This window comes from Canis lupus, chromosome 2, assembly GCF_003254725.2.
Source record: "Canis lupus dingo isolate Sandy chromosome 2, ASM325472v2, whole genome shotgun sequence".
NCBI lineage: Eukaryota > Metazoa > Chordata > Mammalia > Carnivora > Canidae > Canis > Canis lupus.
In genome coordinates, this window is record NC_064244.1 from 70,354,997 (window position 1) to 70,378,652 (window position 23,656).

Below are 23,656 nucleotides of genomic sequence, written 5' to 3' on the forward strand. Positions count from 1 at the left end.
TTCTTATGTTTATCATGCATAGTTAGAAAGAAACAAGTAAGGAAGTATGGCCAATAGGAATCATCTGGGAGAAAACAAAGAGATCTGTTTCTAAAGTATGGAATTGCACCCAAGATTAGCATACCTTACAGGGACATCAGTGCTCATGAGAATTAAAATTAAGAAACACAAAGGAGAAGGGGAAATGTGTTACTAAAAAACACTCGGGTTTCAGGTGGTTTCCTACCCCCTACCATCGGCCGAAGTGGGTGTCTGCACCACACTTGTCTGCTGTCCTGGCACTGGAGCTCTTGCACTGCTGATCAGAAGGTCAAATTTGGTGCTTCTGCAGGTATTGGAGCAAACCTTGTCATGTTGGTAAAAGTCAATCTGTCCAGAGTCCATCATTTTCCTGTGTAAAGGAGACAAAAAGTACTAGTTCAGCCTGCACTACATCTAGATGGAACTAGGCCTCTAGGACAAATAGAAACAAAGTTACTGCATCTACTCCATAGATGAGTGAAACCTAATGTCATTAAAAGTCATTAGGTCGCAAAAATTCTAATCGGGATTATAAAATTTTGATCCTGCCCACATTTACATGTATTCCTCTATCCTCCCTAGTGTGTTCATAATGAGTATTCTCTCATTTCCCATTATCACCAAGCTTTAGTTAGGGACACACTCCTGACAATATCTGAGTGTCCCTGTAGAATCTCACTGAAACCAAACCCAAATGGGAAAAGACTAATTCATATATCCCAGCACAACTGAGAAATGCTACACGGGAATAAGAATTTTATGATGGGATTCTGATGTATTAGTATTCCTAGACCAGCAATATCTGTTGCTGCTACTGAAGACATAAAACTTGAGCACATTCCTTTCCTTAATTAAAAAAATAAAATAAAATAAAATAAAATAAAATAAAATAAAATAAAATAAAATAAAATAAAATAAAATAATAAAAATAAAAAAATATAAAACAACTCTATAAATACATAGCAAGTTGATTATACTATACCCCCACTATAAAATGCCCTTATAACTAGATTCACAAGACATTGTTATTATAGGCCATGAGCAAAACCTTGGGGTATTTTCATTATAGTAAACTCTATGTTATGTTACTTGGCTTTCACTAAAGACCTTTCAGGCATTGATTCCTTCTTACATTTGGGGAAAGTTGGCATGTGCTTGTTTTTCTGGGAAAAAGAACAGGCCAAGAATAACAACAATGAAAGTTAAAAGTACTCCTTACCAATCTTATTCAACTACTGATTTCTACATACAAGTCATCTAAAATAATTTTTAATGTGTCTATTAAAATAATATGTGAAGAAAAATTAATGGTTTCTGTGAAAAATACAGAAAACTATAAAGAAAACTGCTGCCCTTTAAAAAAATCCAACACAGAGATAACATTAATATTTTGGCGTATTTTCTTCCATTAAATTTTAAGTACATATATGTGTGTCTACAGTCTAAAATCACACTGTAGGGGATCCCTGGGTAGCTCAGCAGTTTAGAGCCTGCCTTTGTCCCAGGGCATGATCCTGGAGTCCTGGGATCAAGTTCCATGTCGGGCTCCCTGCATGGAGTCTGCTTCTCCCTCTGCCTATGTCTCTGCCTCTCTCTCTCTGTGTCTCTTTGTGAATAAATAAATAAAATCTTTTAAAAATAATAATAATAAAATAAAATAAGATAAAATTATACTGTAATATATATATACAGTATATATGTAATATATAATATATACAAATATTATATATTTTGAACTCACGTAAACTCACGACCCTGAGATCAAGACCCAAGCTGAAAGCAGGAGTCAGACACTTAACCAATGGAGCCATCCAGGTGCCCCTTTGGATATCTGTGTGTGCATATATGTGTGTGTGTGTGTATATATATATATATTTTAAGATTTTTTATTTATTTATTCATAGAGACAGAGAGAGAGAAGCAGAGACACAGGCAGAGGAAGAAGCAGGCACCTTATAGAGAGCCCAACGTGGGACTCGATCCAGGGTCTCCAGGAATCACGCCCTGGGCTGCAGGCGGTGCTAAACTGCTGTGTCACAGGGGCTGCCCCCCCCCCCTTTTTTTTTAAGATTTTATATATATATATATATATATATATATATATATAACTATATAAGTGAGTTCTACACCCAGCATGGGGAGGGGTTGAACTCACAAACCCCAAATTAAGAGTTGCATGCTCTACGAAGCCACCAGGCACCCCCAATTTTATATTTTTTTCTTTCTTTCTTTACATCATAAGCATTTTTCCATGTAAAATCTCTTTAGAAATGACATCATATATATTTAGATAAGCCATAAATTTATTTTTTTGAAAGATTTTATTTGACAAAGAGAGTAAGAGAGAGAAAGCGCACACCCACAAGCAGGGGGAGCAGCAGATGGAGAGGTAGAAGTGGGCATTTTACCAAGCAGGAAGCCTGATGGGGCTTGATCCCAGGGCCTTAGGATCGTGACCTTAGCCAAAGGCAGACACTTAACTGACTGAGCCACCCAGGCACCCCTATCTTTTCTTTTTCTAAAATATTTTATTTATCTGAGAGAGAGAGAAAAAAAATCAAGCACAAATAGGGGGAGGGACGGAGGGAGAGGTAGAAGCAGGCTCCCTACGGTTACCCTGGCATCACAACCTATGCCAAAGGCAGATGCTTAACTGATTTAGCCACTCAGGTGTCCCTAAAGCAGACCATAATTTTCAACAATGTTGCAATGAACATCTTTTTTTTTTTTTTTTTTTTTTAAGATTTTATTTATTTATTTGAGAGAGAGAGCAGGAGCGGAGTGAGGAGCAGAGGGAGAAGTAGACAACCAGCTGAGCAGGGAGCCTAATATGGGGCTCCATCCCAGGACCCAATCCCAGGACCCTGGGTTCATGACCTGAGTTGAAGGCCAAGTGCTTAACAACTGGGCCACCCAGGCACCCCTGCATGAACACCTCTGTATCTGAATCTCTATAAGCACTACAGATTTTTCTTAGGACAGATTCCTTAAAAAGAATTAAAGACAAAGGGTAGGATGCTCTTATGGCTGTTGATACATGTTCTGTGGGCAACTTTCCATTCCTGGCCACATTTAAAAATTTCTATCAATAGGTGAGTGCTCAAAGAATACTAATTAATGTTAATCTTCACCAGAGGGGGTAAAGTTACAATAAGCTTGTTGCATAAAGAGATGGGGATGAGGGTATTACACATTCTGAAGTTTATTTCTGTGGTACAATGAAGGCAAGGATTGCATTCACTGAGTATGAGTTACTTATCAATAGCACTCTCTATTTTACCAGATTATCACAGAACTTGTCGGTCAGCCCACACTTCATGGTTGGCACACTTACTCAGCAGCAGGTTTAGCCCTGCCTATGCTTGGTGATCTCAAGTAGGACTGTCATCTATTCCTGAACTTCTCCACCAAGAAAGGATCCTAACATCCTGACATCAGAAAAATTTGCCCTACGTGCTGGGAAGAGTTAATTTAATTCAATCTTCCTTTTCTAATAAGAATTTTAAGAACTAAAAAAAATAAATAAAAAATAAAAAGAATTTTAAGAACTAGTTGATGAAGGTCAATAGACAGATTGCCAAGCCAATTCTTCAGAGGTAATAAAATTTTCAAATTAAAGAAAAAATATGGAATTATTTGTATTCTACCATGACTAAGTCCCCCAAAGTTAGTTGAAAGGTATATGCTGAGGGGCACCTGGGTGGTGCAGTTGGTTAAGCATTTGACTCTTGGTTTCAGCTTGGTTTCGGCTCAGGTGGAGATCTCAGGGTAGTGATATCGAACCCTGCATCTGGCTCCATGCTCCCCGCAGAGTCTACTTAAGACTCTTTCCAGGAGTGCCTGGGTGGCAAAAGCATCTGACTCTTGGTTTAAACTCAGGTCGTTGATCATGAGATCAAGCCCTGGGACCAGCTCCACTCAGCATGGAGTCTGCTTGAGATTTTTTTTCTCCCTCTGTCCATCCTGCTCCTGTGCTCTCTTTCTCTAAAATAAACAAATAAGGGATGCCTGGTGGCTCAGTAGTTGAGCATCTGCCTTTGGCTCAGGGAGTGACCCCGAGTATGGGGATTGAGTCCCATATCAGACTTCCCACAGAGAGCCTGCTTCTCCCTCTGCCTGTGTCTCTGCCTCTCTCTCTGTCTCTCTCATGAATAAACATATAAAATCTTTTAAATAAAATAAAATAAAATAAATAAATCTTAATAAAGAAAAAAAGATTCTTTTTCTCTCCCCACCCCACGCTCTCCCTTCTAAAACAAGTAAATCTTTTAAAAAAACGAAAAACAGAAAAGGTATGTGCTTGTTGTTTTTTAAATTTATTTATTTTTGGCAAACTCTACACTCAATGTGGGGCTCTGAGATCAAGAGTTGCATACTCTTCCGACTGAACCAGGCAGGCACCCTGGTAAGTGCTTGTTACTAAAGCTCACCTGAGCATGATTCCACCCAGACGAATGGCTCTCTTCCAGTCCTTTAGGGTGGACTTGCCAGCCAGATGAACAAAATGCTTGGGACTGATCAACTGATCATTGAACTAAGGTAAAAAGAAAAGTCCAAATTAACCCAGGGTCAACTTAGGCCAAGAGGGAAAGAAAGGTAACTCTACTTGTTACGTACAAAAAATACCCAGATGACATCTTAAGTCATAGCCTTGTATCTTCCAGCCTCCTGCCCTGCTGTGCCAGAGAAGATGATCCTTCTCTGGGCACAGTGCCCTGTCCTGGTACAAAGCTACATATGACAGGAGGAAGATCAGAGATTAATACACTGATTAGCATCTGAATCCATTTATGCCCTAAATCAGGCACTTGGGTCCAACATTGCAGAGGCTGTTTAAATAAACTGAAGTAATCTACCCAGCCCTGATGACAAGATGTGGTGGAAAGAATAAGTACCATAGACACCACTATCAATGCAGAGCCTCAAAACTCTATAATTCTTAAAGATTCTAGGATGATGCCACTGATGGTACAGTGGCTACCAACAGAGACAGAATAAGCAATTATTTCTACTTTGTGCTCTCATGAAAATTTGTTTTTATTAGTAATAATTTTCAATAAACTCTACTATAATGTACACTTCTATTAGGCATTTTACATATGTTATCTCATTTCATCTGCTAGCAACCTTACAGTGTATGTGACTATGCATATTTTAACATGAGCCTCTGAAATATTATCTTGTTCAAGGTCACCCAGTCATACAGATGGGACTCCATTTATTCATTCAACAAACATTTATTGATAAATATGCCAAGCATCATTCTAAGTGCTGGGGATATGGCAGTGAGCAAGACAAACAAGTTCTCAGCTCTCAAAAAACCTGTATTCTGCATGGGACTTGAACCCAGGTCAATTTCACTCCAAAGTCCTTATGTTTTTCTGTGACACCATGGGATTATAGCCACAAAACTGAAAACATTGATATGATATATAAGAGAGAAGAGGCAGTGAAACTATACTCTTTGAAAATAAGGAGCCCCCAAATATACCCCAATAAGGAGAAAAGACAATTACCTTGACACATTTCACATTTATTCCTGGACATACAAACTTCTTCCAGAGGAGAATGGCTTTGCTCTCCCCACAAGTTATGGGGTAAGCAATTTCCATATCCTCATTTGCTTCTATAGTGCTTGCATCTGAAAATAGAAAAAAAATTTTTAGTTATTTATTGAACACTTTTCCTCAAAAGCTTAATTCAAAATGTCTTATCTCTTGGTTCCTCTGAGGAGCTAACAGTTTACATTGGCTGAGAATGTTTTGGAATCTTATGGAAAAATGTGACAAAACAACTCTCTTACGAAGCTCACACTATGTGCCAGACACAGTCCTATGTACTTTTACATGCTTAATTTTATTTTGTTTTTACAACAATCCTGTGAGGCAATGACTGTTTTCAACGTATATAGGTGGGACTCAGAAAGGTGAAGTGACTTTCCCAAGGACACACAACTAAGAAGTGAGAAAGTAGGATTTAAACTCAGGTTTGTAGGGCAGCCCCAGAGGCTCAGCGGTTTAGCGCCACCTTCAGCCCAGGGTGTGATCCTGGAGACTGGGGATGGAGTCCCACATCAGGCTCCCTACATGAAGCCTGCTTCTCCCTCTGCCTGTGTCTCTGTACCTCTCTCTCTCTGTGAATAAATACATCTTTAAAAAAATAAATAAATAAACCCAGGTTTGTCTAATTTCAAAGTTGTTTTTTTTTTTTCAGTTTCTTTACACTGACTGCTTTCCAATCAACACATCCTAAGTTCTCATCAACAACTTCCCTAATGACAGGATCAACCTTGAGGTTCCAATTTCTTTGTGGAATTTTTGTAGATGAAGATCTTTTCAGCACCCTAGCAAACTGATGTTAAACAATCAACTGACAGCTCTAGCATCTTAGTAGTGTCTCTAGATGCACTACCGTCAAATTGATGGCTGCATTATTATTGGTAGGGCATATGGGTTAGGGGGAAAAACTGTAAGGCACAAAAGGGATGAAATCTCAAGTAAGAAAGCTAAGGTCAAAGATACTGGAGTAACAAAAAGACTTACCAATCCCTTCCTCAATTTTGTGAATTGTGTGAGTTTCTACTGCTACAACTGCCGTGTTGTTCTCGGACCCAGGTTCATAAATCCTGTTGTAAAAGTGTCCATCGATAAACAAACTACATAAATCATGAAAAAATTAATATTCACAGCATGGGGTTAAGAAATTTGTTATAATCTATCTCAAAAGGAATAAAATAAATATACTTTACAACTATGTTAGTGCTTTGACTAATTCCCCATTGTATTTAAACTCCAAACTGCCCAGGACTGCTTAGCAGCTATGCCATGGACATGAATCCAACAACTTTCCTAATTTCAAAGGAAAGTTCCTCTTGCTACTGTCTTTACATCACCACTTGTTACTGTTTACAACAGACTTTTGCCTTCATAACTTTAAATGCTTGTGACATAAAATGTTGCTTCAAGTATAAGATTAAGTTATATTATAGAATTAACCAAACAAGACTTAAAAGTAATACTGTTGGATACTTCAAGACAGGAAGAACCCACTAGCCATAGAAGCTGATGTCCTTTGTTGGAATCTAGACACTTTAGTCTTTTTTAGCACTTTAGTATTTTTCAAAGCATCATAACCAAACTATTGACATGAGCAAAGCCTAGTTGAAAAGAGAGAGAGTGGAGATCCCTGGGTGGCTCAGTGGTTTAGTGCCTGCCTTTGGCCCAGGTCCTGATCCTGGAGTCCTGGGATCGGGTTCCACGTCGGGCTCCATGCATGGAGCCTGCTTTTCCCTCTGTCAATGTCTCTGCCAGTCTCTCTCTTGTCTCTCATGAATAAATAAAATAAAATCTTTATAAATAAATAAATAAATAAATAAATAAATAAATAAATAAATATCACTTAGGGAAAGTCTCTCTAAAATGTTTCTATCTTCTGTGGTGCTTGGGTGGCTCAGTTGGTTAAGCGTCAGACTCTTGACTGTTAACTCAGGTCATGATATCAGAGTCGTGAGATCAAGCCCCACATCAGTCTCTGCACTGGGCATGGAGCCTGCTTAAGATTCTCTTACTTTCCCTCTCCTCATCCCCATCTATCCCTCTATAAATAAATAAATAAATAAATAAATAAATAAATAAATAAATAAATAAATATTTCTACCTTCTAAGAAATGGGCTCAGATAACCTAATACACTAACAACCTATGTTTAATTTCTATAATAAAGTTAATGTATTAACCATTGCATCTTGTTATTTGAAAGCACTGCCTGAATAAATATCTCTTATATCAGTGATCACTCACTCCCATGGTGACATCCCTAGCACAGACCTCTTCTCTGAATTTCACACCAGGATACAGTTAACTGCTAAATAAATAAATGCATTTGGATGTCCCAAAGGACTTTGCTGAATTCATTATGTCTAAAATGACCAAGTTCTCAGGATGCCTGGGTGGCTCAGTGGATGAGTGTCTTTCTTGGCTCAGGGTCCCTGGATTGAGTCCCACCTCAGGCTCCCCACAGGGAGCCTGCTTCTCCTTCTGCCTATGTCTGCCTCTCTCTGTGTGTCTCTCATGAATAATTAAAATCTTTAAAAAATTAAAAATTAAAATAAAATGACCAAGTTCTCTTCCCTCTCCTAAACCATTCTTCTATTTCCTATGCTTGTTAGTGGCACCACCAGTACTTTACAGCCTAAGACAGAAGCCTGGGAATTACATCAGACTTCTCCCTCTTCCTCCTCCTCAACTCCCACATACTCAGCCACCAAATCCTACCAGATGTATCTCCTTAACACCAGCCAGCCTCCTTGTCTCTTTTTCCACTGCTACTGCCTTAATTCAGGCTGCATCATCTCTAGTCTGAACTAGTCTCCTTGCATCTACAGATCTTCTGTATTCCTACCAGAGTGATCACATAAATCCCTCCTTAAAACCTTCCAAGAACCCTCTACTTGCTGTAACAATAAAGCCCCAAATCCTTAATAAGATATTTAAGTTGCTCCAAGATCTGGCCCCTGGTTTCAACTCTCCCTAAACCTCACTTTATAATCCAAGCCCCAGTCATACCAAATTATCTGTGGCTCCCAGAATTATTATCTTCTTTTACACCTTCTTTTTTTTAATTTTTTTTTTTAATTTTTATTTATTTATGATAGTCACAGAGAGACAGAGAGAGAGAGGCAGAGACATAGGCAGAGGGAGAAGCAGGCTCCATGCACCGGGAGCCTGATGTGGGATTTGATCCCGGGTCTCCAGGATCGCGCCCTGGGCCAAAGGCAGGCGCCAAACCGCTGCGCCACCCAGGGATCCCTCTTTTACACCTTCTATCTTTGATCTCACTTCCTGCTTTCCCCAGAACATCCTTTCCTGTTTGTTTGTTCTTAAGATTTTATTTTTAAGTCATCTTTACACCTAATGTGGGCCTTGAACTTATAACCACAAAGAGTTGCATGCTCTACTGACTGAGCCAAGCAGGTGCCCCTCTATTTATTTTTTAATGAGTAGCCTCTATGATACTTTTCCTTCCTGATATTCCACCAGTATAATCACCTACATCCTCCTTTGTGATCCAATTGTACTTTACACTTTGTCACAACACATATAACACTTAATATTATATGTTTGTTTAGCTGTCTGCCTCCCCTTGGATATAGTCTGAGAGGCCCCTGAGAGCAGAGATTATGTCTTATTTATTTACTCAATTTTGTATGTTTAGTGTATCGAATATAACTAAAACATAGCAAAGCACCCAATAAGGGCTAGTCAGTGAATGAGTGTTATGATAAACATGAGAAATCGCTGCTTTAAGTAAGTTCTGTAAACTCATTCTAAATTGACCAATATGGGGACGCCTGGGTGGCTCAGCAGTTGAGCATCTGCCTTTGGCTCAAGGCGTGATCCCGGGGTCCTGGGATAGAGTCCCACAGTGGGTTCCCTACAAGGAGTCCGCTTCTCCCTCTGCCTATGTCTCTGCCTCTCTCTGTGTGTCTCATGAAGAAATAAATAAAATCTTTAAAAAATAGAAAAAATAAATTGACCAATATGTGCAAATCCTTTAAAAGAAGAAATTCTTATTTATATATAATTTCAACAGCCAGTAAATTGCACTTGTGGTGGGAAGTGGGGTACAGTCTATATTTTTCTAAGTAAACAGGGTTTTATCAAGAAAAAATTTCCTGGGGTGCCTGGGTGGCTCAGTTAGTTAAGTGTCTGACTCATGATTTCAGCTCAGGTCATGATCTCAGGGTCTCAAGATTGAGCCCCGTATCAGGCTCCACACTCAGTGTGCAGCCTGCTTGGGATTCTCTCTCTCTTTCTCTCTGTGCCACCCCCCCCCCCCCGCCTTGAACACACACCTGCATGGGCAAGTACACACACATGTTCTCTCTCTCAAAAAAATAAATAAGTATGGGGGATCCCTGGGTAGCTCAGCGGTTTAGCACCTGCCTTTGGCCCAGGGCATGATCCTGGAGTCCCAGGATCAAGTCCCACATCAGGCTCCCTGCATGGAGCCTGTTTCTCCCTCTGCCTGTGTCTCTACTCTCTCCCTCTCTGTATCCCTCATGAATAAATAAAATCTTAAAATAAATTAAATAGATAAATAAATAAGTAAATAAGTAAAACAAAATAAAATATAACTAGAGAAATCAGCTGAGCATTGATTGGCAGCCATCTCAAAATTCAGGACCTGAAAATGTATTCATTAGCTCATACGGCAAATTTAGAGTAAACAGTAGATTGGGGAGTCAACGTATTGTACAAAGATGCCTATAATCTAATCAAGCAATGAGACTTTTCCAAAAAAAAGCAGTATTATTTGGAAAATAAAAAAGACACACAAAACAAGTGGAACTGATCTTCAAAATAATTAAGTCTCTAAGTGTTTTCTGTCTCTAGGAGGACTAGGATTAAGTGACAATTAGAGCACTTTAGGAAAAATAGAAGAAACAATGACTCCAAGAGAAAATAAAGCTGCCATGCACAAAAGAATCTTCTGCTAATTCTTCCTCATTACCCTTTCTCAAAGGGTAACAACTATGAATATGTGTGTAGGTAACAAATGAAATTCCCAAACAAGTGAATTTAAATAAGCATGCATAATCTTTAGGTGCCAATAAAAATTCTAAACACTGTATCCACTATATGTCAGTAATTATTTTTTCTTAAGATTCTATTTTTTTTAAGCCATCTCTCCACCCAATGTAGGGCTTGAATTCACAACCCTGAGATCAAGCATTGTACAGTCCAAATGAGCCAGCCAGGCACCCCATCAGTACTTAAGTCAACTTTCCCTTACAGATCTTAGAATATTTCCTTCTATATTCAGAAATGTCAGCAAACTATGGTTATATTTTAAAAACTAAAAAATCCTTACTTTTACAAGACACATACTAATGTCTAGGATTTGCTTCAAAAAACTTAGGGGTAGGCAGATGTAGAGATGAAATAAGACTGGCCATGTGTTGATAACTGTTGAAGTTGGGTGATGGGTGTATACACAAGGGTTCATTATAGTATCTTTTAAATTTTAGGGTATATTTCAAATTTCCTATACTAAAAACAAACAAACAAACAAACAAACAAAAAAACAAGGTATGTTAGTAGATTGAGATTGAATTGTGTGTTTGCCCAAGGACATTTTCTCTCTCCCTCTCTCTTTTGTTTTTTTTTTGTTTGTTTGTTTAAAGTAAGCTCCACACTGGGTATGGAGCCCAATGTAGGGCTTGAACTCATAACCCTGAGATCAAGACCTGAGCTGAAATCAAGACTCCGGATGCTTAGCCAACTGAGTCACCCAGGCACCCCTCTTCTTTCTTTCTTTAAGTAATCTCTATACCCAACACGGGGCTCAAACTCACAACCCCAGGATCAAGAGTCACATGCTCTACTGGCTGAGCCAGCCAGGAACCCCAAGATCATTTCTAACTGTATAAAGAATCTTTCATACATTGAAGATAAAATACCCCTCCCTCCTCTCTGTAGATCTAATTCTTTTTTTTTTTTTTAAGATTTTATTTATTTATTCATGAGAGACACACAGAGAGAGAGAGGCAGAGACACAGGCAAAGGGAGAAGCAGGCTCTACACAGGGAGCCCACCGTGGGACTCGATCCCGGGTCTCCAGGATCACGACAGCTGAGCCATCCAGGCTGCCCTGTAGATCTAATTCTTATTTAAACTTCAATACCATTTAAAAGATCCTATCTCGGGATGCCTGGGAGGCTCAGCGGATGAGCCTCTGCCTTAGGCTCAGGGCGTGATCCCGGAGTCCTGGGATGGAGTCCCATATTGGGCTCCTTGCGTTGAGCCTGCTTCTCCTGTCTCTCCCTCTCTCTCTGCCTCTCTCTGTGTCTCTCATGAATAAGTAAATAAAATCTTAAAATAGGGATCCCTGGGTGGCGCAGCGGTTTGGCGCCTGCCTTTGGCCCAGGGCGCGATCCTGGAGACCCAGGATCGAATCCCACATCGGGCTTCCGGTGCATGGAGCCTGCTTCTCCCTCTGCCTGTGTCTCTGCCTCTCTCTCTTTCTCTCTCTGTGACTATCATAAATAAATAAAAATAAAAAAATAAAAATAAAAAAATAAAAATAAAAAAATAAAATCTTAAAATAACTAAATAAATAAAAGATCCTATCTCTTCTTTCAAATTCATAATGATCCTCTGAATTCAAGCTACTTGCTAACCATAATACTTGGCACTTTTTAGATTTTTGCCAAGTAAGTGACCTCTTTATTTATATATATGTATTTTGGGGGATCCCTGGGTGGCGCAGTGGTTTAGCGCCTGCCTTTGGCCCGGGGAGCAATCCTGGAGACCCAGGATCGAATCCCACGTCGGGCTCCCTGCATGGAGCCTGCTTCTCCCTCTGCCTGTGTCTCTGCCTCTCTCTCTCTCTCTCTCTCTCTCTCTGTGACTATCATGAATAAATAAATAAAATCTTTTAAAAAAAAATTTATATATGTATTTTGGTTTGCACAACTAGACTGCAGGCTCCATGATTGTGGGAACCATGTGCTATATTTATATTTCTTCCAATGCTTTGTAATACCCTAGATAATAGTAGGGTCATTAATATATATTTTTTGATAAGCTAAGCTTGATTAATTTGCCCATCTCGGGCAGCCCTGGTGGCTTGGCAGTTTGGCGCCGCCTTCAGCCCAGGGCGGGATCCTGGGGACCCAGGATCGAGTCCCGCGTTAGGCTCCCTGCATGGAGCCTGCTTCTCCCCTCTGCCTGTGTCTCTACCTCTCTCTCTGTGTGTCTCTCACGAATGAATGAATGAATGAATGAATGAATAAATAAATAAATAAATAAATAAAATCTTAAAAAAAAATTTGCCCATCTCTTAGAGTCCAGACTGCTTCTGATAGGAAAACTTTTGTAATTGCCTTGCCTAACCTCCTCTGACTAACTACACTGTCTTTTGGTAAACATGTACCAAGACCCTGTGCTAGACAGTGTAGATAAATAAGAGGAAGGAACCATGTAACTTATCCTCAAAGAGCTTACAGTAGACAAGAGGGAGAGAGACAAGGACATGATTCACTGTCGTATTACAATGACAAATATAGCACATAATACTTAATAAATATGTTAGCCAGCTCTGAGAGACTGATGTTGAATGTTCCCTCATGCTAAGCAATCATACAGTTATAATTTCCCCACTCTTTAAACCTCCCAAATTTTTCACAAATTCCAAATCTCTAGTAACTTACCCTTGCTGCACAGGCTGTAACTGCAGGATCACTTGGGTTTTAGTGTCTTCAGGGTTCTCTCCTTCATTTCCTTCAGTGGGTACCACAACCACATCCCCCACTGGAACACTCACTTCTGCATTAGCCATTTTTCACATGAAGTCAGATAGCTGGACTGCTGTCAGAAACAAGAAGCATCAATGACTTTGGTATGAAAAGATGGCTACCATAGGAAAGCAACACCAAGATAATTATGACTACCAATTCCAAGATCGTGGTCCTTTGAAAGGATGGGAACTGTGAGAAGCAGCTGACCTAGGCTCTGATCTCTCCAGAAATGCCTTAGTACTCACTTGTTGATTTAGGGCTTCTTAGTATATATGATTCACCCAGTGCTGTACTGGAGCTTGCTCTCTTTCTCTCTCTCTCTTTTTTTTTTTTTTTTTAAGATTTCATTTATTTATTTGAAAGAGAGAGGGAGACCACAAAGGGAAAGGGAAAAGCAGACTCCCCACTGAGCAGAGAGCCCAATGTGGGACTCAATCCCAGGACCCTGAGATCATGACTAGAGCCAAAAGCAGTTACTTAACTGAAAGAGCCACCCAGGCACCCTGGAGCCTGCTCTTGAGAACCAATAGTGCACATCTCTTCCCAACTCCAAGTTTGGGGACATCGAATTAGTAGCTTGAAATCAGTGATGCTGGGAGTTTATACACCACAGAAATTGGCAAGCACTACAAATCAAGATTGTTGTTGTTGTTGTTTTCTGGAAAACTGATTTACAGCACACTACTAGTTCCATCCCAAATAAACCCCAAGAAAGTAGGAATCATCTATTTTCTATGCAACCAGCCATTACACCTCATTAAGTGCTCTGTCCTTTGTGAATTACTTAATAAGTACCTGCTAACTGAAATAAACTGTATAGGAAGAAGAATGACTTGCATTACATGATTGTTTAATAAATACTGAATCCAATTGCACGACCTCTAGGAACTTCTTACTACCTCTTTGCCTCAGACTGAATGGAGGGATGATTTTGCCTGACATCTCCCTTGCAGACTTGTTGGGGATACCAGTGTCCAGCACCATATGCTCCTTGACTCTAATGTAATTCAAAGCATTATCCTAATTTTAATGAAAACTCAGAGGGACCCAGGACATTCTGCTGCAGTTAGTCCTCACGGTTGCAAAGAAAGGAGTCACTTAAGAGAGTATAGGTAGGAGCCACTGTGTTTACTTAGATACATGAGATGATTAGGACATGTTGAACAGAGTAGGCACCTGGTGGATGCATGTTTGAGTATGTGATTGGTAGTCAAACAACTGAATCCACATCTCAGCTCTGCCACAGCATTTGTTTTCCTATAATATGCATACTTAAGCACAGTCCTCAAAACTCCCTCATCTAGCCCCCAAATAGTTTTCCAGTTTCATCTACAACTGTAATTCCCCAAGAATCTTAATTGCCAGCCATACCAGCCTCCCCCTGTACTCTGCACATACAATATGTACATTCAGGTTTCTATACCTTTGTTATTCCTTAAGCCCAAACTCTCTTCTTGTCTCCTTCTCCCTTCAAGGCTCAGTTCAAAGCTCACTCCTCCACAAAGCCCCTGCCAAACCATTTTCTTGTCTTCAGTCCCCTAACACTTGGTTTGTAGCTCTCCTCTAATGATTATCACACTGTGCTTTGTATTATAGTTGACTGAACAGACCTCTATCTCCATAACTGCACTATACTCTCCATGAGGTGCTTTTCTTTTTTTGTTTTTTAATTTTTGGGGCATTTTTAATTCTATAAGGGCAGGCGCTGCTTCTTTAAAAAGCTTGTCTCCCACAGCACTGTTTATCATGGTACTGACACATTGATTCAATCAACTTTTGTTTTTGACTAAATTCCTCATATCAGAGGTATGCTTCTGCCTTTTATGATTCTCACATTCAAACTTTGTTATACCTCCTGCTATATGCTATACCTCCTGCACCCAAAAGCCTCTTAACATTTATTTTGTAGGCACCTTAAACTCATTTTCTCTCATAAACCTGCTGCTTCCTGCCTCTGTAAATGGCACTATCCTCTACCCATTTTCTCAAGTCAGAAACTAAAGACTTGAGAAACCCCAAGAAACTTGGGAGTTTCATTCTTTCATTTTCATTCTTTTCTTTCTAAATCCAATCCACTACCAAATCCTATCCATTCATTTTTTTTTAATCCTATCCATTCTATCATCTATATTTCTCTTTTAACCACCCCCCATTTTCCATCTGTGCTGCTACCACCATATCCTAAGATGACACACTGTTACTTGAATTTTTCCAGCTGCTTCTCATCTATATCCTAATATCTGGTCTTGTTTTCCACTCCATTATCTACAGAATCGACAAAGTCATCTTACTAAAGGCCACTAAAATGGGCCATTTCCCCATTTCAGAATCCTTCAGTGGACTCTCTTTGCTATTAAAGTGTAAGCATTTAACAGTGCTTACAGAATCCTCCAAAACTATCCCCCGTCCACCGTGCTAGCTTGATTTCTCATAGTTCTTCCTCTCACACTGTGGGCTCCTGTCACTGAATTGTTTTCAGTTTCTCAATATTTCCTCACCTGAGCCTTCACAGTTGTTTCCTCTACCTAGAATTCTCTTCCTCTTTGGCTAGTCACTGCTAAACTTCTATAACTTATTTAAAACATCACTTCCTGGGATGCCTGGCTGGCTCAGTTGGTAGAACATGCAACTCCCAATCTCAGGGTCATGAGTTCAAGCCCCATGTTGGGCATAGAGTTTACTTAAAAAGTGGTGGTGTGGCGGGGTGTCTGGGTGGCTGACTCAATTGAGCATCTGCCTTCAGCTCAGGTCATGATCCTGGGATCCTGGGATGGAGCCCCACATTGAGCTCCCTGATCAGTGGGGAGCCTGTCTCTCCCTCTCCCTCTGCCACTCCCCCTGCTTATCCCCTCTGTCAAATAAATAAATAAAATCTTTAAAAATACATACCAACACACACACACACACACACACACACACACACACACAATGTTCATTCACAGGGAGGCCTGTGACTTCCTTGACTAGATGTTAACCTTGTGTTCTTCTTGCTCCCTTGGAACCTGCTGCAGCACTCCTCTCATAACCATTACCCCACTTTGTCAGCCTCTCCCCACGCAGAGTACACCCTGGGACAGCAAAGATTGCTTTTCTTCTTCATGCCTAGCTCAGTACCCAGGACACAGAAGTAAATAAAATTTTTAAATATCAGAGTTTAATTTACAAAACTCTCCACCTAAAACTTTCTAAGGAAATCTGGCACATAACAGCATGTAATAAATTTTTGTGCAGTGAATTACTGGTCTTGCCCTCAAAGACTTCCAGAATTTTCCACTTTTCTAAATTAAGGGATATAAATTTGTTAAGTTAGGCTAAACTTATTGCCTGTCATTATGGCCAGTTCAACAAATATTTACTACTACACAATATTTACTACGTGTAGTTTCTATTACACGTCAGGCACAGTTATTGGGCTTGATGGATATGAAAAGGGACAGGACAAGATCTGCTCTTACAGAACTAAAGAAGGGAAAGATATGCATGACATTGTTACATACTAGAGAAAAAAATTAACTGTAAGATATTACAGTACACTATCTGAACTTCTGTAAATTAAAGGTTTAAAACTAGGGGATGGGGAGCACCTAGGCAGCTCAGTCAATTAAGCAGACGACTCTGGATTTTGGCTCAGGTCATGATATCAGGGCCCTGGGATCAGGCCCTGCAGCACTCTGAGCTCATGGGGGAGTCTGCTTCAGAATACTCTCTCCCTCTGCCCCTCCCCCCTCTCTAATAAATAAACCTTTAAAAAAAATAAAACTAGGGGGGATCCCTGGGTGGCTCAGCTGTTTAGCACCTGCCTTTGGCCCAGGGCATGATCCTGGAGTCCCAGGATGGAGTCCCACGTCAGGCTCCCGGCATGGAGCCTGCTTCTCCCTCCTCCTGTGTCTCTGCCTCTCTCTCTCTCTCTCTCTCTATGTCTATCATAAATAAATACATAAATCTTTAAAAAATAAAAAAATAAAACTAGCGATAAAAAAGAGAATAAATGGACTGGTTCAGCTGGATGCCAGCAGAACCAAAACAATTAGGATCTTGGAGTATAGAAAAAGACAAAAAAGGATATGACAAAGCATACAAATGCTATCAAATCCTAGAATAACTGAACCAATGGATATCTTTCAAAGTTTGAACCATAAAAATGTAGCTTGAATGAAAATAATCACAGCTAATATTTGTAAGACACTAGTCAAGCACTACTATTACATACTTAATGAATTTAAAAGGTACAAACTTTAGCATGTAACAAACTTATGGAATTTATTATTTTAAAACAGTGGTTTACAGTTTTAAAAATAGCTTAAGTAAATTAATGGATTAGAAGAGGAGAATTAGAAGGATGCTTCTAGTTTTAACCTTCTACTCTAAGGTTGAGTCCTCTCTACAACACTCTGAATAAGTGGTTGACTAACTACTTGATTAATACTTTCCTCAATGGGAACTCATATTTTACTCCTTAGCCCTTCCACACCTTGGAACCCAAGAGGAATGTTCTCTAACCTTCTGAGTTTACCTGAGAAGGTAATTATAATCATCCACAATATGTCTCTTAGTGTCAGTAAGAGACACAAGTCTGATCCAACATGGCAATTCTTACATTCTTTAGAGAAGCAAGTGTAGGTTGAATATCTATTACCCTAAATACCACATTCCTAACAAGTAACCCGAAACCAGCTCTACAGACTACACTGGCTAAATGCAAGGTCATCTTTTTGAGGTGAGTATAAACTGAAAAGTAGCTCTTGTTTATAGCAACAAAAACTCCTGAGGCAAGATGACCGAGTTGTTCCTTTGGGTATTTCAGGGATGGGACCTTAGAGTATTCATTGTGTAATCACACAACACCCTGTAATTCTAGGGGAAGACACATAAGGGAAAGATGTCAAATTTATGTGAAAATAATTATTTTTGGGCAGCCCGGGTGGCTCAGAGGTTTAGCACCGCCTTCAGCTCAGGGCCTGATCCTGGGGATCAGCGATCGATTCCCACGTCCGGCTCCCTGCATGGAGCCTGCTTCTCCCTCTGCCTCTGCCTCTCTGTCTCTCATGAATAAATAAATAAAATATTTTTAAAAATTGTGTAGTTATTTCCAAAGCCAAAAAAGACATCTTGAAAGTAGGCACGTGACGACTCACATAAGCTACTAAAAAACAAATGACATCTGACCTACTCTGGATTAAATTCATGACTTACGTTCTGAAAACTAATGTTTCTTTTTTGCTGTTTGTTTTTTTTTTTTAAAGTAATCTCTATGCCCAACATGAGGCTCAAACTCATGATCCCAAGTCGAGTCCCACACTCCATTGACTAAGGCAGCCAGGCACCCCTGAACACTGATATTTAAAACGTGGCAGAAAAAAATAAAAATAAAAATAAAACGTGGCAGGAGGGACGCCTGGGTGGCTCAGCAGTTGAGCGTCTGCCTTTGGCCCAGGGCGTGATCCCAGGATCCAGGATCAAGTCCCACATTGGGCTCCTTGTGGAGAGCCTGCTTCTCGGTCTGTGTCTCTGCCTCTGTGTGTCTGTCATGAATAAATAAATAAAATCTTAAAAAATAAAAATAAAAATAAAACATGGCAGGAACATGAGTGTCACATGACTGGAGGGACATCAGAATTGGTAGTTGAAAAGGAATAAAAGAAATAGCACATATCCTGAAAATTTCTAACCCCAAAATGCATTTATTTATTCCACATTGTATTGTAATGTGTAGATTATGTTACCTATTCTTTTTTCTTTTTAAAGATTTTTATTTGAGGGCAGCCTGGGCAGCTCAGCGGTTTAGCGCCGCCTTCAGCTCAGGGCCTGATCCTGGAGACGGGGGATCAGGTCCCATGTCAGGCTCCTTGCATGGAGCCTGCTTCTCCCTCTGCTTGTGCATCTCATAAATAAATAAATAAATAAATAAATAAATAAATAAATAAGTAAATAAATAAAATCTTTAAAAATAAAAACATCCATTTACAAAAAAAATAAAAATAAAGATTTTATTTGAGAGAGCATACATAAGTGAAGCTAGGGGCAGAAAGAGGGACAAGCAGGCTCCCCATTGAAAGGGAGCCTGAGCTGAAGTCAGACACTTAATGGACTGAGCCATCCAGGTACCCCAACTGTAGAATCTATTCTTAAGAAATTTCCAAGTTAAAACTTTATTATTACTTGAGGCCAAAACTCCTGGATTTTTTTTTTTGTCTCTTTCATCCCTTCCCATACATTCAGTAAGTGATCCAGGGCACCACTATAAGATGTAATAAAGCCAACAAGAAAGCTACACAGGACCACTGTGAGGGACACAGCCAAAACAAATGAAGTGTGGGAAAAGTCATATATTGGAGACTACTGTGTAAGTGTTTGGGGAAGTAACCAGATGAAAGGGTTCTTTGAAGGGTCATCACACTGGAATCTAGAGGACTTCTGCTTAGGACAAGACCAATTTGGGGCTCAAGGTAACCCAATGAAGTTGAATACAAATTAGCTATTTAATATATGTTTGTTGAAGTAAATGTGAATAAATGGTTGACTAATGACTAATGAAAAAGTTATCAAGTCAGTAGATATTAAATATTCTGAATTGTTAAAGGCTCATAAATTAGGGGCCATTTAACGAAAAAGTCCCCCCAAAGCACTTTGGTAACCATTAGCAGAGGCAAAGGAGAAAAGGATCACTCCGTGAGTCTAGAACGATCTGACCCCTCTGTTTCCCCAATCCTCCAGGTTAAGGAGGAATCCCATTTCTTGGTTCTCCTAGATAAGACCCCAAACAAGGCCCCTTCTGTGTCTGGTAGGAAGTCCTTCTGAGATTTCTCTCATCTTAAGAGAATTCAGACCTTCTCCTGTTCCTTGGATGGTGGAGCCTTCCCCCGATCCCCGGGTCAAGGCTTGACAGGCGTTAGTCTGGTGGGTCACTCTCCAGGACCCTCAGGAAAGATTCTGTCATCGTCCCTGCCTCTCAGGGTACACTTGGCCAATTCCCCTGCCACTTCAGAAAGTAGGGGTCACTCAAACGATCTTCTCCCTGGTACTTAAAACACATGGGCTTTCCCATCCCGACACACCAGGCTGCCTGGTTCTCTACCCATGCATCAGAAAGTACTCGCTCCCTCACAGGTTTGGACCCTTCCCAGTCCTACTTGAGGAGGCTCTGAGGCGCCTTCCTACCGCCCCCTCACCCCTGGGGAGGCAGGGGCTCTGGAGCTCTTCTTCTTCCTCGTCCCCTGCTCCCACCACCCACCCTGTCGCCACGCCTTCCGAACAGCACCTGCTTCTTTTCCCCCGGACTGAACGGCCGAGGCCTCTAACGCGCCCCTCGGGTGAAGCCCGGGCCTCCTTCCCTCAGCAGAACGCACTCTCTGCTCCCGCTCTCCCGCCACGCTTCCTGAGGGTCTCCTTCCCGGCGGGCATTCGGGCTTCCCTCACCTTTCGTCCCACCCTCCCTCTCCAGCCGCCGCCCGCCCCCCCGCCCCCAACCAAGCGCGTCCCAGGCCCCTCCCCAGCTCGGCGTCTAAGGGCCTACTGCTCCCGGGCCCCGCCTCTGGGGATACCCAGGGATCCCCGGACCCCTCGCCGGGGTCCTGGGCGTCCGGGCCTCTCAGTCCGGAGTCACTCCGGCCCCTCCGGGCCCCTCAGACTAGGACTTCCGGGGCCCCCGGTGCGGGGGCGCGGGGCCCCCCGGCGCCCCGCTCGCCCGCGCCCGCCGCCCTCGGCCAGGGGCCGAGCCCGGGCGGCGCGGCCGGCCGCGCTGGGGGCGGCCCGGCTGCTCGGGCGGACCCAGCGGCAGCGTCCCCCCACCCCCCCGCGGCGCCGCGACGTCCGCTCGCTCCCCGGCGGCGGCGGCGGCACGCACAGGGCGTGGGGAGGCGCCCGCGGAGGCAGCAGCCCCCCGCCCCCTGCGCGCCCGCCCGCCCTCGCCGGCCGCCGCGCGGCCCCCGCGCCCGCCCCCCCGCCCCCACCCCACCCCGCGCCCGCGCCCGCGCGCCCACCCCTCCCCCTCCTCACCGTCTCCGTCGGGCGGGCGGGCGGCGAGCGGCCAGGGCGGGCGGGCGACGGAGCATGCGCAGAGGCCGCCACGGCCGCTACTGCCACCGCCGCCGCCAGGCCGGGCTTCAACACTTCCGGCCGCCGCCGCCGGCGAGCTGGCGCCTTAAAGGGGACGCGTCCCTATTGCGGGCTCCGCGGAGGATGAACCTCAGCCGGAGGGATTTGAGTGAGCCTTTACCTGAGCCGGGGTCTTCTGTTCTGTAGAGTCAGTATTGGGAAGGGCTCTGGGGACCCTAGTGACTCTTCTTCCCCCAATTGACGGTGAGGAAAAAGAGGTCTAAGCTAAAGATTCGCCTCATCCACAATCAGGGGCAGAAGCCGGTCTCTCGACTCCTCTGGAGGACTGCCCATTCCTTTTCCCCAAATCCAGTTTTATGGAGCTTACGTGTTGCAGGCCTTCAGAAGTTATGCCCAACTATCAATTCGGAATCAAAGATCTGGTTGAGTATAGAGTCAGTAACCGGTCACGAGTCCTTGAGCAAGCTGCTTGCATTCTCTGAGCCACGCGTGTTTGCCAAGCCTTGGCTGGTCATGAGGTTATGGGTTCAAGTCTTGACTTCTGGGGGGGGGGGCGTTATTAACAGCTGCAAGCCTGTATGTCGCCGAAGGCATAGGTTGTTGTGAGTGTTAAAAGAGGTGATAGTTGAAAAATGCTGAAGAAGATTCCTGGGGCCAGTAATACTAATTAGCAAGTATTAAGACCTTTCTATAAGGTAAGCGTTGGGGAAGATGCTTTGTCTCCTATAGTAAATATTCCCGGCAGTCCTACCTAAGTAACTTCTTTTGACTGCCGTTTTATGGATCAAAAACAAACAAAATAAAAACAAAGAACTAGGGAGGCCAAGGAAGTTAACTAATTCCTAGAAGTCATATAACCTGTAAATAGTGGAGATGGGCAGGCTTTCACTTCAGGCACTCTTTCTGCAGAGTCTAAGGGTCTAATCGCTGAGATGGTTGCTCTCCTTAGTAGGAACAAATGAGGTGGGGGGCACTTTTTTGAGGGGGAAGGAGAATTGCTTCCCCATCTTGCCTCCTCCTGTGAGTCATCTCTCTGTTGGATGTCTCCTCCACCATGAAGAGGTGACCAGGAAGTCTTAAAAGTTCTTGATTTGAGGACAGGTGAGGAGACCCAGGAGTCAACAATGGAACTGAATTTGGGATGAGATGTTGGCCAAGTTTCATCTAACTTAAGCCTTGATTCACTCATCTGTAAAATAGGGATGATTTTCCTACTGCGACTACTCCCTGAGGGGCTGTTTCCAGGATCAAATGAGATGTACTACCCACATTAGTATCTGTTCGTATGATCAAGGACTTACACATTATCAGGTGATTTTGAATATAACAGGCTGGTCAAGACTGGACTCTTGACCTATATGAATTATTCCATAGTGGGACCATGTATATCTTTTGATAGATATTATCCTAGAGATATAACCTAAGCCCTAAAAAAGTTCAAAGGGCCCTCCCTGGAGAATTCCTGAAAAGCTTTAGGAAGGAGGGGGTATTTGAGCCTGGTCTCAGGGATAAATCAAAGGGAAAGTGGGGAAGAGCATTGCAGAAAGTACATCATGTGCAAATACAAAGAAGAAATGATGGGAGATGGGCTGAAGAGGGAAGCTAGAACCAAATGGTCGTCCCAAGGAGTATGGAGCTAGCAAGCAGGACTTGGGGACCCAAGGAAGGGTTAGGTCCTCTCCAATTACACTGCTAACTCCCAGCCCAACCCACAGGACTTGCCTGACCACTGCAATAATTTCCTAGCATTCAGACACACTATCCACCTCACCCTCAGATGTTCAACCTATGCACCTGGAGGGAGTAATCTATTGAAGAGATAAAGTCAAATGTGACTTCTTTAAAAACTTTACTTTTTAATTTTTAAGAAGATTTTATTTATCTATTTGACACAGAGAGAGCATAAGCAGGGGAGCAGCAGAGGGAGAGAGAGAAGCAGGCTCCTCCCCACTGAGCAGGGAGCCTGACTCAGGGCTTGATCTCAGGCTTCTGGGATCACAACCCCAACTGAAGGCAGATACCCAACAAACTGAGCCACCCAGGTGCCTCTAAAAACTCGTTAGTAGCCTCCCATGGCATTCAGAATAAAACCTAGCCTTACCACCACCATCAGGGCTACCAGGCATGATCTTCCTGCCCTCCTCTTTCTGCCCCTCACTCACTGTGCTCCAGACATCCTGGACTCCTTTGTGTGCCAGGAACCCTGTGGGGCCTTATCACTAACTCTTCCCTCTACCTGGAAAGCATCTCCTTCAGGTCTTCCGAGCTCATTCTCATCCTT

At 42.3% G+C, this 23,656-nt stretch overlaps 1 protein-coding gene and 1 non-coding gene across 8 annotated transcripts in view; one reads left to right on the top strand and one right to left on the bottom strand.

The window, feature by feature from the left end:
- The window catches only part of GMEB1 (glucocorticoid modulatory element binding protein 1), a 37,101-nt gene extending 15,653 nt beyond the window's left edge, over positions 1-21,448 (bottom strand). The window contains exons 1-6 of one of the 7 annotated variants that reach the window (XM_049105533.1): positions 21,316-21,448; positions 13,234-13,390; positions 6,564-6,646; positions 5,538-5,662; positions 4,452-4,555; positions 234-391 (exon numbers count right to left, since the gene is read on the bottom strand). In XM_049105533.1, the coding sequence (XP_048961490.1) occupies positions 234-391; positions 4,452-4,555; positions 5,538-5,662; positions 6,564-6,646; positions 13,234-13,361 (598 nt within the window). In that variant the 5' untranslated portion in view covers positions 13,362-13,390; positions 21,316-21,448. The other 6 variants (XM_049105510.1, XM_025447395.3, XM_049105529.1 and 3 more) reach the window with 6 other exon arrangements.
- On the top strand, positions 15,919-15,991 carry TRNAG-CCC (transfer RNA glycine (anticodon CCC)). Its single transcript has one exon. It is a non-coding gene; the product is annotated as a tRNA-Gly (tRNA).
- Positions 21,449-23,656: the final 2,208 nt, after the last annotated feature.